This window comes from Danio aesculapii, chromosome 10, assembly GCF_903798145.1.
Source record: "Danio aesculapii chromosome 10, fDanAes4.1, whole genome shotgun sequence".
In the NCBI taxonomy this organism is placed as follows: domain Eukaryota; kingdom Metazoa; phylum Chordata; class Actinopteri; order Cypriniformes; family Danionidae; genus Danio; species Danio aesculapii.
In genome coordinates, this window is record NC_079444.1 from 21638546 (window position 1) to 21652913 (window position 14368).

The 14368-nt window shown below is 35.7% G+C and overlaps 1 protein-coding gene across 1 annotated transcript; it reads right to left on the minus strand.

Annotated features, from left to right (window-relative positions):
- Positions 1–269: 269 nt before the first annotated feature.
- On the minus strand, positions 270–10522 carry fgf18b (fibroblast growth factor 18b). Its single transcript, XM_056466334.1, has 5 exons — positions 10093–10522; positions 7484–7523; positions 7204–7381; positions 5916–6022; positions 270–3576 (listed from the first exon to the last, which is right to left on the minus strand). The coding sequence occupies exons 1-5, from the start codon at positions 10122–10124 to the stop codon at positions 3292–3294; spliced, it is 642 nt and encodes a 213-aa protein (XP_056322309.1). The 5' UTR covers positions 10125–10522; the 3' UTR covers positions 270–3291.
- Positions 10523–14368: the final 3846 nt, after the last annotated feature.

Here is a 14368-nt window from a genome sequence, read left to right on the forward strand (position 1 = left end):
GTCTGCAGACGAGGGACTACTGCCCAGTGTGGGTGATCAAGAATGCAGTCGACGATTAGAATACAGACAAAACAGCCCTCAGATGTGTTCGCTATTAAGGAAGCATCGGAGTAACGTCTTGCTAGAAAGTGTGTAGACGACGTCTTGTTTGGGATAGATTGCTTTTAGTGACCAACAATTATATCTAGTAGATGCAGTTTTTCTGTGTGTGCAGGACTAGTGTATACACGCACACTCCACTAGGTGGCAATGAAACTCAATGGTCAATGTATCCACAAAATAAATATTTTAATAACATGAATAGTATCAAAATATTTCATCTCTCAATATTTCGCCAGCCCCAAGTGGTTTTGGGACAGAGTAATTTGCAACAGTAACCACAACATTTTGCATTACGACACTTGCAGGGCTGGATGCTCCGGGGTCAGTCTGAATAACTGATCGATTGAAAGCTCCAGAGAGAAAATCAACTCATGTTGTGGTCTGTAATGGATATGTTCTGTTAGAATGCCACAAACATCAGTGCAGATCAAGGAAAAGTCAAATATGCTGGCTGTGTCTAAAATCACAAGCTTCCTTATGTAGTAGACAAAAAATGTACATGTTAAAGTATATCCGTATTCACTGTACAGCTGTGAATGGCGGCAAGGTTGGCAAATGTACTTATTTTTTGGATTTAAAATAGCATGAGATCTCAGATAAAGCCTTCACAATGCTTCTAATTTTCAACATAAAAAGTCAATCAATACATTTATTCAGCGACGATTCATTAAATTGGTCAAAAGTGGCAGTAAGATATTCATTTTAGAATTCTGAAAGGAGATTTTTAACATCTTTCTACTCAGAGAATCTGAAAAAGACTAACAAAATCAGTTTCCACAAAAAATATAGAGCAGCTCAACTGTTGATTCTTAAGAGCACAAACATTCGAATGATTTATAAAGGGTCATGCGAGTAATGTCTGCATGAAATCCAGCACAATATTTTAGTCCAAAAAAAAAGATAATGACCTGAAGCAGTAGTCACAGTTATGTTTTAAACATGACGCTTGCTGCGTCCCAATTAGCATACTTCTACTATGCCCTTAAAGTATGTATTTATTTTGTGAAGTAAAGTAATACTTTTGATTGTGTAACAGAAGAGTATGCAAGCTTTGGGACATACTACCTCATTAACAGATCGTTGTGTTGCTTAGTTATAAGTTCTGTCAATCATCCCCATTTCTGTCATATTAAATGTCCTACCTTATTGGAGAAGCAGCAGCAGGTTAATCTCCCATTCACGAGACTCCAGGTCTTTGGATAATTGTGCATTCAGACTGCGGCTCTGCGATTTAATTGAAATCGAATTGCTATCGCAAGTTGTAACGTTGCGATTAGCTAATCGCAAGAGGCTGCAATATGAAACGTATATGTATTATTTAATTTCCCCCGCGCAGAGTGACTGCTGGCTGTGTGTGAGTCTTACTAGCCAATTAAGCACACTTTCGTTCTGCCCAATCAGAATTGCACAACTGAACTATGTCCACTATAAAAAAATCTGCTTCTTCAGAAGCAAAGACAGCACGTCGGTAGTATGGGAAAATATTCAGTCACAAAAACAGGTCATTTTTAAGAGCTAATTGTTGCCACGGCTTACAGATTATTGAGCTGAAGCTTGACTTCAAATTTAAATCGTAAATCAAATCAAAATCGCAATATCTGTCAAAAAAAAATGCAACTAGATAATTTCCCCCAAATCGCACAGCCCTAATTTAGACGTTAATGTCCAAACATGTCTTTATATAAGTTTAGTATTATCATGTTTGTAGTATATTTACATTTTTAACCGTGTTTGTAGTTCTAATCAAATACATGTCCAACGCGCAATGTACTGTGGGCAATATCAGCGATAATACTATGGACTGTTCGACACTTAAATTTTTTACCATAAATAGTAAAGCATACGGGAATGTTTGCCATATTCTTCAACATACTACCACTTGGGACATATTTTATTTTCAAATACTGTTTAGAATGGATAAGTAGGCAAATTGGGATGCAGCAAAACTAGTTCGCAAAGGGCACTTTGGATTGAGAACAATTATGACCACCATGCTAAAGCACCGTTCCAAAATAGGAACTTGGACTGGCCACTACAAATGACTCTTCAGAATAAAGCATAGCTCTCAAACTGGATTCCTGAAGGGCCGCAGCTCCAACCCTAATTAAACAGTGCTGATCCAACTAAATCAAAGTGTTTAAGACTACTAGAGACTATTAAGCAGGTGAGAATTGGAGGTGGTAGGAGCTAAACTATGCAGAGCTGCAGCCCTCCAGGAATTGAGTTTGAGACCATTGGAATAAAGGATTCCAAAAGGTACAATAGATGGACACTTCACTCCTTGCGTATGTTTTTGTTGCAGATGTCACAGAAGTGAGTTCTAAAATGTTTTTGTACCCTACACCTTATACCTTCCAAACTCAGAAGGGATTAGGGCAGGGTTGTCCAAACTCTGTCCTGGAGGGCCGGTGTCCTACAGAGTTTAGTGCCAACCCCAATTAAGCACATCTGAAGCTAATCAAGCACTTTCTAGGTATACTAGAATTATCCAGGCAGGTGTGTTGAAGCAAGTTGGAGCTGAACTGTGCAGGACACCGGCCCTCCAGGACCGAGCTTGGGCACTTCTGGATTAGGGCATAGGGATGTTTCCTTCTGAATAGTGCACCGCCTATATTGCTCCCTTTATATTACACTTCATTTCAGTGGTTGCCAGTATTTCCATCACTGAACAGTATGAATGTTCTCCTGCTGAAAAGTGAACAGCAAAGCATGCGAGGCAAAAAACAAAGCATAATAGGATCCTCTTGACAAATACATTCAGGTTGACTTTGGTTCTTGGTTGCAGCCTCCAAAAAATAGGCTCAAAGTTGATGTTTTTGATGCGTATAAAAAGTATGCAAATTGGTATCAAAGTTGGCAAGCTAGTTTTCCAGCCGTACAGCATCAAATAAGTAGATCACTTTGCTCTTTTATTGTGGGACAAATAAAAGTCTGTGGCACTGGACGTTAGAGGTGAATTCTTTGGCCTCCGAAGTGCTTGGTCCCCTTGTTGTCAGGGTTGAGTGACTGGACACTTGCCCAGGAGTCTTTGGTTATGTTTGCGTGATTACACAGTGTTTAAGCAACCTCGTCCTTCGACTGACTTCTACCCAGAGGTCCGTCCTAATGTCTAAGCTACATACATTTTCAAGAGCGTCTCTAGTCGGTCTGCTAGATGAAATGTTCACGCTCTGGTCAGTGTTTGGTGCTTTATGGCAGTGGTGGAGGAGAGGTGGAGGTCTGCTGGACTCTCTTGCTCCTCTTGCTGACTGTGGTGAAGCTGCAGGGCTGCAGGTCGGGCTGTTCTCCTGGAGGAAAACGCTTCATGAAATGTACGTCCCGTTGGTTGGGTAACGTGTTTGGGCCCTTTCGAGGCTGACCCTTTTTGGTAAAGCCGACGTACCAGCCTACGTAGTGTGCTGACATCCAAGCCGTGTAGTTATTCTCAAGCATTATCTCGATGAAAACGCAGCCTCCGTTTACGCTGCTGTCTTTCTGGAATGAAAAAAAATATATGTATATACATTTCATGAAATTATCTCTAGATATATCGGCTATCTTTAACCATGATTTCATGCAAATAATTTGAAATGGCACTTACAACATCTGCAAAAAAGAAAACATCCCATTTGTTCAGAAGCATTAAATCAGCACTTTCTGAATTGGCACGATTTATGAGTGAATAATTGAGAAACCACTTTTTTTCTTCATTGTAATTACGTTCAGACAACACAGGTTATTTTGCAGTTGGAGGCTGATGAATGATGTTTGAAAAAACAGTTCTGTAAGACTTGACAAAGTCATTTAGAAGATGGACTTTCACTCAGGTGTTTGCAGAACTATTAAAACAACATTTGTGATGGTGTGAGATGAGAGCTTGTTAGTTCGGTGATCCAAGCACATCATATTCGGAGACACAATCACATTACTTTTTGATGCGCATCAAGGAATTTACGCCATAAATTTGCTTCCATCATCATTTATGCACATTTTTTTTTACTTGGAGGATAAAAAGTTCATCCTACTCAATTGTGTAAGTTTTTCCATGCACTTTTTTTAAATTATGCTAATTTTACTGCTTCCATTCAGTATTTTTATTTTATGCAAATTCATAAAATTCACTTTAAAATTGGTATATGGCCATACACTTTTCTGTTTAGAGAAAGCAACACTAAAAAATATTTAGCAGAAACAAGCTCATATATCAGCTTTCTGCACCTAACCCTGGGTTACTGATACCTGTTTTAACCCCGGGTAAAAGAAAGTTTCAGGCTTTGTCACATTTAATCAGAGTTGATGAAGTCCTTCTGTGGAGCAAAGCTGGCACTGTTTTATGGTGTTAACCACACAGCAGTATTGATGCTGGAAAACAAAGCTTTGCAAAGCTGCACGTTAACTGAACCAGTTGTGTTGCAAAATGGTTCATTGTGTAGAAGCATTTGGTATTATATGTCATTTATTTGAGACCTCTTAAGTGTTTTTCACAGTAAGTGTTTTAGAATGCTCTACAGAACAGTAAACTGACCAAATGTGCAGAAAGGCAAAGCTTTTGCAAATGTTTTATTTAAGATATAGTGCAACTAACTAATCTTCTTACAGCATTAGGTGTCAGTGTAATATTCTTTATCAATTTTCAGGGCTTTTTAAAGGGATAATTCATCCGAAAATAACATTTACATTTATTTTACTCACCCTCAGGTCATTGGAGCTGTCTAATTGGCGCCTTCTTTTCTTCAGTAGAACATTTAACGAGCTTTTTTTGGGTCTCTTGATGGTTTATATAATGCAAGGCAAGTAACGAACAATATTGACTTATTCTTCACTGTGGAAGTGCGCTCGTTTTTGCGATTTTGTTTTTGAACTTCCGATTCAGTCGTCTATGGGAGAAATGACTAGGTATACTAAACGGTCAAACCACTTGCTCTACAAACAAGTGTTTGCATGACTATACAGACCAAGTAGAATAATATAATAAGAAAAGATCAGTTTGCAACAGCAAGCAGCAGAACGAGCTGTTTTTAACGTCTAAAAATGAATGGAAGAGAATGAGACCGGAAGTCTCGAGCCAAAAAGATTCAAATGGCTGCGCCTGCTCGTATGTGAAGAATAAGGTGAATACAAACCAAATCAGTCGGTACAAATCAATTTCCATGGCTCCTGATGATAAACCAAAGACTTGTGTAGCAAAACAATCAGTCTGTGCAACAAACTGAACATTATTTACAATAAACAGTTCTTGGCACATGCACAAGTGTAATGAGCACAAGCTTCCAGTTACACTCAGACACAAGGTGAATAGTGAGGATCCACAGGTTTTGCCAATAATTTAGATTTTTATGTTCTACTGAAGATAAAATGTCATTTAGATCTTCAATGGCCTGAGAATAAATGAACTAAATTGTCATTTTTGCAAGAACTATCCCTGTAATTTTGTTTTATGAATGGCTCATACAATGACCATTAAAATCTATTAGCTCCAATAATCCTGACGTGTGTCTTTTTAAATGTCTACAGATTTGTAAAACTGATCTGAGATCAGTGCACCTACATGATTCATGCATTTATTTTGATCATCACCCTCTGGTGGCTAACCATCAAATTTCGAAAGATTTTGAAACTTGCAATGCTTATTGTTAATCAAGGGTGTAAATGATGAACAATGTGGGATTTCTTTACTCTGGAGTTAGAAAGACACTAACTGTTTCAAGTGTTTAAAAAAAGAGATCTTTTCTTCAGTCTTTCATGTGATACACATGTCATTTGTGTCACGAAGCGCAATGCTTCTTTTAGAGCGTGAGTAACTAAAAGGATTCAGGACCTACAATAAAACTCACCTTCCCTACAAGCTTCCCCTTGCGGTTCATGCACAAGTAGTAGTTTGTTTCTTTTCCACGTATTCTCACTTGACTCCCGAAGGTGTCTGCTTCCACCACGAGCTGGGCTTGTGAAGAAACCAAATACACACAGACACATGCGTGCATACATTAGATGCATTGCCATAGACGTGTTTAAAGTAATTAATATTTTGAGGGGATGTTTTCATGATTTTAGTGATGTAATATATTTACATTCTTATATTCTTTTAGAGACATTTCAAAATAGTTCGATTTTTCTACATAATATTAGGTAAATCAAATTGTGTATATATAAGAAAATAGTTTTATTAATAAATGATACAATTTCAGCTGAAATGACTTGATTTTTAACTAATGCTAATATTTAATTTTGTATTCATTAAAAATTACTCAAATTTACACAAAAGCAAGTCAGAATTATTAGCCCTAACCAACCTCCCCCCCCCCCATATATTTTTTCCCCAATTTCTGTTAAACAATAGAAGATTTTTTCAGCACATTTCTAAACATAATAGTTTTAATAACTCATTTCTAATAACTGATTTATTTTATCTTTGCCATGATTACAGTAAATAATATTTGACTAGATATTTTTCAAGACACTTCTATACAGCTTAAAGTGACATTTAAAGGCTTAACTAGGTTAATTAGGTTAACTAGGCAGGTTAGGGTAATTAGGCAAGTTATTGTATAATGATTGTTTGTTCTGTAGATTGTCAGAAAAAAAATATATATATATAGCTTAAAGGGGCTAATAATTTTGACCTTAAAATGGGTTTTAAAAAAATTTAAAACTGCTTTTATTCTAGCCAAAATAACTTGAATTTAATAAAATGACTTTCTCCAGAAGAAAAAACATTATCCGATATACTGTAAAAAAACCTTTGCTCTGTTAAACATCATTTGGGAAATATTTGAACAAGAAAAAAAATTCAAAGGGGTCTAACAATTCTGACTTCAACTGTAAGTAAAAAGAAGCGTTTAAAGTTCAAATGACAAAATATATTATTTTAACTGATATATAATATAATATAAACAAATACAGAATATAATTGATTATTTGTGACTATTAAAATAACAGAAATTAAAAACAACCAATATAAATGATTAAAAGTAGTGTTTAAATGAAATATATCATATATTTATCAGTGTGTATATTTATCATATATTTATCACATTATGAGTTATGAAACAACCGATATAAATATTTAATGCATTCCATTTATTTAATGTAAAGGCAGGCCCACACATCAATATTATTTCTTACCATATTTGTCTCCATCTTCTCCCATGGCAGTGATCTTTTTGCCGAGCACCTGAACATGTTTTCCACTGGTTCGACTGTAGATTTGGTAAACCCGGTGGTGTTTCCGGCTCAGGCCGTCCCGAACCCCAGTCTGATTCTCAACATGCACTCCAAAGTTGACATTATCCACCGCTAGCACCTGCACAAACACAGCAGCCAGTCACAAATCACTCACATTGATTTATGAACTATCAATTGATATATGGTTTTATTATCGGCAACACATGCAGACTGTAAGCACCTGTAACGGGCTGTAGAACAGTAACACGACCTGGAAGCATCTGGACAAAGAGAAATACAAAAGACATCTGTGACATATGCGTTTACATTCAGTCTTGTTGCTTTTCTTAAATTGTTAGGGGAGAATAAGCTCGGTTTATACTTTTTTCAGGTAAATTGAACATTAATACTTGCCTACTAGGTCCAAATGAAAGCATGAAGATAGATAATGAAGGATAAAATAAATATGCATTATATTTATGTTTAGTTTGCCTGGCACAATGTTAAAAGACTAAAGTTTTAGGGGACGAAAAAGATGAAAATGTTTATTTTAAGCCAAAACTGACACCACATGTGAGTGTCTGCATGTACTTAAAGATCAATGTTCAGATCTGCTATGAATTGTTAATAATACTTTATACATATGCCAAGCAATCTCACTCACTCTCTTTTCTTAAATGGTGTCAGCCATGCATCATAATGCATCACAGGCGTACAGATCTTCTAGAAAAAATATTGTTTCCTTTAATCTTTGTTAACCATCGTGTTTTATGTATTCTTTTGATCTTTGTTTTGTTCTTATATCATTCTTAGCTGGAGGGGTTAAGTACTTTTATTTTGTTTTGTTGTACAAAATATATAAAGAAACTCCAGTCATTATTGCTTTTATTATTATTACCATTATTATTAATAATAATTAATATTACAGTGATTTCTGAAGGATCGGGTGACTCTGAAGACTGGAATATTGAAGCTGAAAATTCATCTTTAAAATCACTGGAATAAATGATTAAATTAAATGATAAACTACTTTTGAACAGGTTTTTTTAATAGTGTAATAACATTTCACAATTTTACAATTTGTATTGTATTTAGATGAAATAAATGCAGCCTTGGTAAGCAGGAGAAGCTTCTTTAAACATCCTCAAACTTTTGACTGGTAGTGTATATAATACATCATAAGAATTAAAAGTTGTCTTCATCTCAACAGGTTTAATATAGTTAATTTTTAATACCTGATCATGTTACTGATTTTACTAAGTATTATAAAGGATCTATAAGTACATGAAAACATTAAAAACCAAAGGACAGGATTCAATTAATTACTTTTTTATCTGATATTTTTCATGTCAAATGGAGCATCCAGGATTTGTGATATTCATTATTTATTATCACTACAATGTTACTTTTTCAACACAACTAATTAAGCTGCTAGCATTAACTAAATGTTATTTTTGCCATTTTTCAAAACACACTTTGTCTTTTTACAAGACATTCTATCTATCTGTCTGTCTATCTGTCTATCTATCTATCTATCTATCTATCTATCTATCTATCTATCTATCTATCTATCTATCTATCTATCTATCTGTCTATCTGTCTATCTGTCTGCCTGTCTGTCTGTCTGTCTGTCTGTCTGTCTGTCTGTCTGTCTGTCAAAACACTATCTATAGATAGAACAGTAAGGACCTGGAAGCATCTGCAAGAAGAGAAATACAAAAGACATCTGTGACATTTGCATTCAGTCTAGTTGCTTTTTTTTTAGGTAAATTGAACGTTCATATTTACCTGCTACGTTTAAGTTAAAGCATAAAAAAGATAAATAATATAAAATATTATATATATATATATATATATATATATATATATATATATATATATATATATATATATATATATATATATATATATATATATATATATATAGAGTTGAAGTCAGTATTATTAGCCCCCCTTTGATTTTTTTTTATTTAAAATATTTCCCAAATGATGATGGTAACAGAACAAGGAAATTTTCACAGTATGTCTGATAATATTTTCTCTTCTGGAGAAAGTCTTATTTGTTTTATTTCGGCTAGAATAAAAGCAGTTTAAATTGTTTTTTTAAAAAAACATTTTAAGGTCAAAATTATTAGCCCTTTTAAGCTATATTTTTTTTTACGATATTCTACAGTCATTATACAATAACTTGCCTAATTACTCTAACCTGCCTAGTTAACCAAGTTAAGCCTTTAAATGTCACTTTAAGCTGTACTGAAGTGTCTTGAAAAATATCTAGTAAAATATTATTTACTGTCATCATGGCAAAGATAAAATAAATCAGTTATTCGAAATGAAAAAATTAAACAGGGAGGCTAATAATTCTGACTTCAACTGTGTGTGTGTGTATATATATATATATATATATATATATATATATATATATATATATATATATATATATATATATATATATATATATATATATATATATACTTTTTTAATATATTTATTTTGATTGTTTTATTTCTTAACTTTATTTTCATTTATTTATTTTTACAATTCCTGACTTTTCTGTAACTATTTATTTTTTGCAAACTCTTTATAGATTCATTCTACATTTACAAGATATTTTCAGACATCCTTATGTTTGCCACTGACTGCAGCAGTTCTATACAAATTCTACAAAAGTCAAAGCAGGATTCAGACACAGAAAAATCTCATCACCATCGTGCTGTTATCTTAGAGGAGAGTCTGGGTGGCCTTATATTCTAATGTGAACCCAGCATCTGCAGACTCTCCCTTACTGACCCACAACAAATCCTCAGTCAGCCTGGCCAAAACGAGACGGAGACTCCACGTGAAACTTACAGCACGACAGCAGACCACAGGACGGACCGCATCGCGAGCTCCAGCGCTTCAATCAGCCCGGACAGTGAGACCTCTGAGGCGATGCTCTGAAAACCTGGAGCCAGAAGCGGACACAGACCCAAGAGAGCATCTGAGCGCGTGTTTGGAGGATCTCCTCAGAGAGAGTAAACCTGTTTTGATGAACATCGAAGAAGGACAGGTGAAAAACGGGTCATCCTTCTGCGTGACCCCGATGACACTCCCGACAATAGATGGAGATCAGAAAGCAGTCTTGTTTCTTTAAATATCTTCAAGAACGCTGCTGTCTTCGCACAAAAACGCAGAAATCGGGGGTCCTCTTGTCCCTTAAGAAGTCTTTGCTTGATTTTCTCCTTTTCCAGGCTTCTTTTGTTCGGCTGTGGGGTGGAAAGGACCCCTCTCTCGCCACAGGACAGTGCGTTTGCTGAATGAGAAGGAAGCGCAGCTGAAGTGGAACGGAGATGGGCGGGGTGCGCGCAGGGGCAGGATGATGATGAGGATGATGGGACGGTGTTTCGAGCTCACTTGTCATCATCACTAAGGTGAAGAGGTGAACGAGAAGTGATTTAGCAATAACCGACATCTTACTTTTTAAAGAAGAATCGTCAAAGTTTGACAAAGTCTAGACGTCCCGTTTTAAAGGTGCATTCAGACGTGTTTTTGGTGATTATACGAAATGAATGTTTTGAGAAATGGATCGTGCTGTAAAGATTCCAGTACTGTCAGTTTTAAAGAAAAAAAAAAAGCAGTTTTATTTGGCATGGAGCGGGGCGCCCCCTCTTGGTGGCCACCATGCTGACATCACATTGGCGTCATGCAGTTCAGTAAGTTTTAATTAAAGTTAACGCGTTGTAAGTCATTAACCAAACCATCCAGCGACGAGGTTAATTATAACATTCCACTCTTTAATTTGAGGCAAACATTGGCAAAAGACTAAGGTACAATACTTTACTAACGGCATAGTTCACCCAGAAAAGATAATTCAGTCATTAAATATTCACCCCAATTATTTCAAACATGCTTTCTTCTATTGAACACAAAGGAATGCATTTCAATAATTGAATTTTTATAAAAAAAAATAAAAATAAAGTATTTTATTTTATTTATTTTTTTACTGTGGTTGTAAATGGCTATTGTTTTTTTTCTGAATTTATTTGTGTATGTGTAAGGTTAAGTAATTGAACCTGTGGGTGAACTATCCCTTTAACAGTATGTCAAAGCAACAAGCGAGTAGGAGGATCTACTTTTCTACTCTTTCTTCATTGCAGCTCTCTGATTGGTGGAATTTCTGTACAGCATCATGGGTAATGCAGTTTATCTGCATAAAAAACTGAATGCGAACTGATAGGTTAAACAAAAGTATTTATAGTCGAATATCAACTCCAGAGCAGGATTTAAGTTATTTTTATTAAACTTCAATTATCCTGAGAAATGAACTGATTGAATGAATGAATAATTTACATCAAAAAAGAAAAGGTTTTCTTATGAAGGACCATAAAACCAAAGTTGATTGAAGGTGGTGGGCTGAAGTTAAATAAACCAAAGTATTACATGGTGATACTTGGTAATTTCCGAATTTATTAATATTTAAAAATAAATTGAAAGAATACTGTAATCTTTTAATAATTATATATTTTTTTACAATTTATGATGAACTTCTTACAATAAAAAAACAAACAATTCCCTTCATAACACAATGGTGTTTGATGCTAAATACATTGAAAACATTTGATTTGCTCATCGTGGATCATTATATATTTTTTTTAATCTGATCATACACAAGATTTAATTGAAGGTTTCATTTCATTTGCTTCTTTGTATCTCAACAATTAAACAAAAACAAAAGGTTATGTTAAAATTTGAAATGTTAAAATTAGAAATGCCAAATCAAAGGTTACCATGGGCCAACTTTGGCCAGTGAGCCCTAGTTTGGGCATCTCTAAGTTTAGCAAAACAAGCAATCTAAACAATTTGAACATAATATACACAAGAAAAATCATAAATAGCTCATTCTGAAATAATGCAGGGTGACATGCAGGGTAGAACAAGCCAAAAAAAAAACAAAACAAAACACAGATCAAACATCTTTTATGAGTATTTAATAAAAAAAATGGTAAAGATAAACAAACAAGCAAACAAACTTCATGCATCCACACCAATAGGTGTCAGTACAAAAACCGAACAGAACAAATAAAAACCCTAACAATCACTTTCTTTAAAAACAAGATTTTTATTAAACCTGAAAAAGCAATATTAGTCCATATTTGAGCACTTCAAAATAGAAGCGAGGGTGTGAGAGAGGTATGTAAGCAATAAGTCGTTCCAAAATGAACATTTCACAGGGATTTCAGAAACACCGCCCTCTTTCCCCCCTCTTCTGACCACGACAGAACCGCAGACACCCGGGTCAGCCAACAAGCGCCAGCTCTGCATGCTCCTCCACCCCCCTTTATTCGCCCCAGCACCCCTGTGCCCCATCCAGGAGGAGCAAGAAGGAGAGAGATGTAAATTAGCGGGTAGCTAGACAGGTCACGGCCCGCTTGGCGGTTTTGAACATCCTAAATGAGCCGTGTCACGTTTCCAAAATACCATAACTCATTTCCTCTCACCTTAAAAATCACAACATTTCCAGAGACAACAAACATTTTTGATTGGGGTAACGGTCTGATGTTTCAGCTCCGCTGGAGAGCATTGAGCAATTAGTGGGTCATAATGTTCATGATGTTTAATGTATACAAACCCGGGTGTGTGAACGGCTAGTTATGAAGGTTGACTGGATCACGCTCACCGGTCTGATTGTATAACCTTTTGTACCAGCATTTTCTCTGCTCTTTGTCTTTCAGAGTTTGGACTTCAGGCCCTCCACCCAGATTGAATTTTTAGATGAAGTCCAGAGATCTTCATGTGAAAGGTATCAAATGCACTTACTTTCAGAGCTCTTTGAATTTTAATATGTTCTGTTTTGGTTTTCTTAAAGGAATATTTGTGTTGATTGTCACATATGATCACAGATCCTACTAATTTTTTTTATTTCCACCGTGAAACGCTTACAATTGAGGTAAAATCAAATGATGTCAAGCTTACAATAAAAAAATAATAATAAACTGAATAAAAAAATGAATTCTGCTGTTACAACTTGTGAGGCATTTGAACTGTGAAGCAATACTTTTGAAAGTAAGGATTTAGGATTATGGCATTGCGTTGTCATGTGACAGTTGAAAAACTGGATTCTGAATTAAAAAGTGCAGTATGTAAGTTTGACACCCAGTGGTTGAACTAGGTATTTCATTCCTGGATCAAGCACAGGTTGCCAGATTGAGGAGTGCGTCTGACGATCGAGCCAAAACGCTCATTTAAACCATGTTTTAAAGCAACAGCACACAATGGAAGGAATATTTTCCATAATAAAAGGAGTTTTTGTTCTAATCAACACCTGGAATTGATATATATTAGAAATGATTATTTTGCAGCTGAACAACAAGATAAACTGTGATCGCCTCAGGCACACCCCATGTGCTTTATTCAGTGTTAAATGCTAACAATGTGAGTTTGAATGCCATTTTACATGACATTTATTGCCATACTACTGAAAGCAGCAGCAGATAGTTCACCTCAGATCTCTGAAATTGAACTTCAGAACTGTGACTCAAAATAACACACATATGAGTGGTTCAGCATGTACATTCAATAATGTTAAAGAGGGTTAATATGTATTAATTAGATTATAAACCTTACCATTTCGAGAGTGAGTGCATATTCTGTGCTTCTGAATGGCTGTATTTAAATTTCTGTCGTGTTTCATCTGGTGCAAAGAGCCCAATTGCTTATCACTGCAAATCTCGTGATGTAGCGTGTTGTTAGGACACGAGGTTACAACCTGCTCACCTAATGTTAACGCTCGTAATATTTATATTATTTGCTAATTAATAACCTCATTTTCCCAGAGATGGGTTGCGGGTGGAAGGGCATCCGCTGCGTAAAACCTGCGCTGGATGAGTTGGTGGTTCATTCCGCTGTGGCAACCCCGGATTAATAAAGGGACTAAGCCGAAAAGAAAATGAATGAATAACATCATGTGGAACTCTGAATCTGCGTCTCATTTCGGAGTCTGCTACTGTCCACCGGAGGTCGCGTTTCGGTCACTGATGTATGCTTCGAGAGCCTTTCTGAATGAATGAATGAAATACGCTGTTTTCCACCAAGGCAACTCAGGGTGCTGAAATATAATTGGCTTAACTGGCATTGGGTTGATTAAAAG

What these genes read in the sequence shown, in the direction of transcription:
- fgf18b (XM_056466334.1), bottom strand. Translation starts at nt 10,124, where the DNA reads ATGCGGTCCGTCCTGTGGTCTGCTGTCGTGCT. An exon ending in CTGTGGTCTGCTGTCGTGCT is followed by an intron (nt 7,524 to 10,092) that starts GTAAGTTTCACG and finishes CTCTTTGTCCAG; the next exon opens with ATGCTTCCAGGTCGTGTTAC. An exon ending in TGTTCTACAGCCCGTTACAG is followed by an intron (nt 7,382 to 7,483) that starts GTGCTTACAGTC and finishes GTGTTTGTGCAG; the next exon opens with GTGCTAGCGGTGGATAATGT.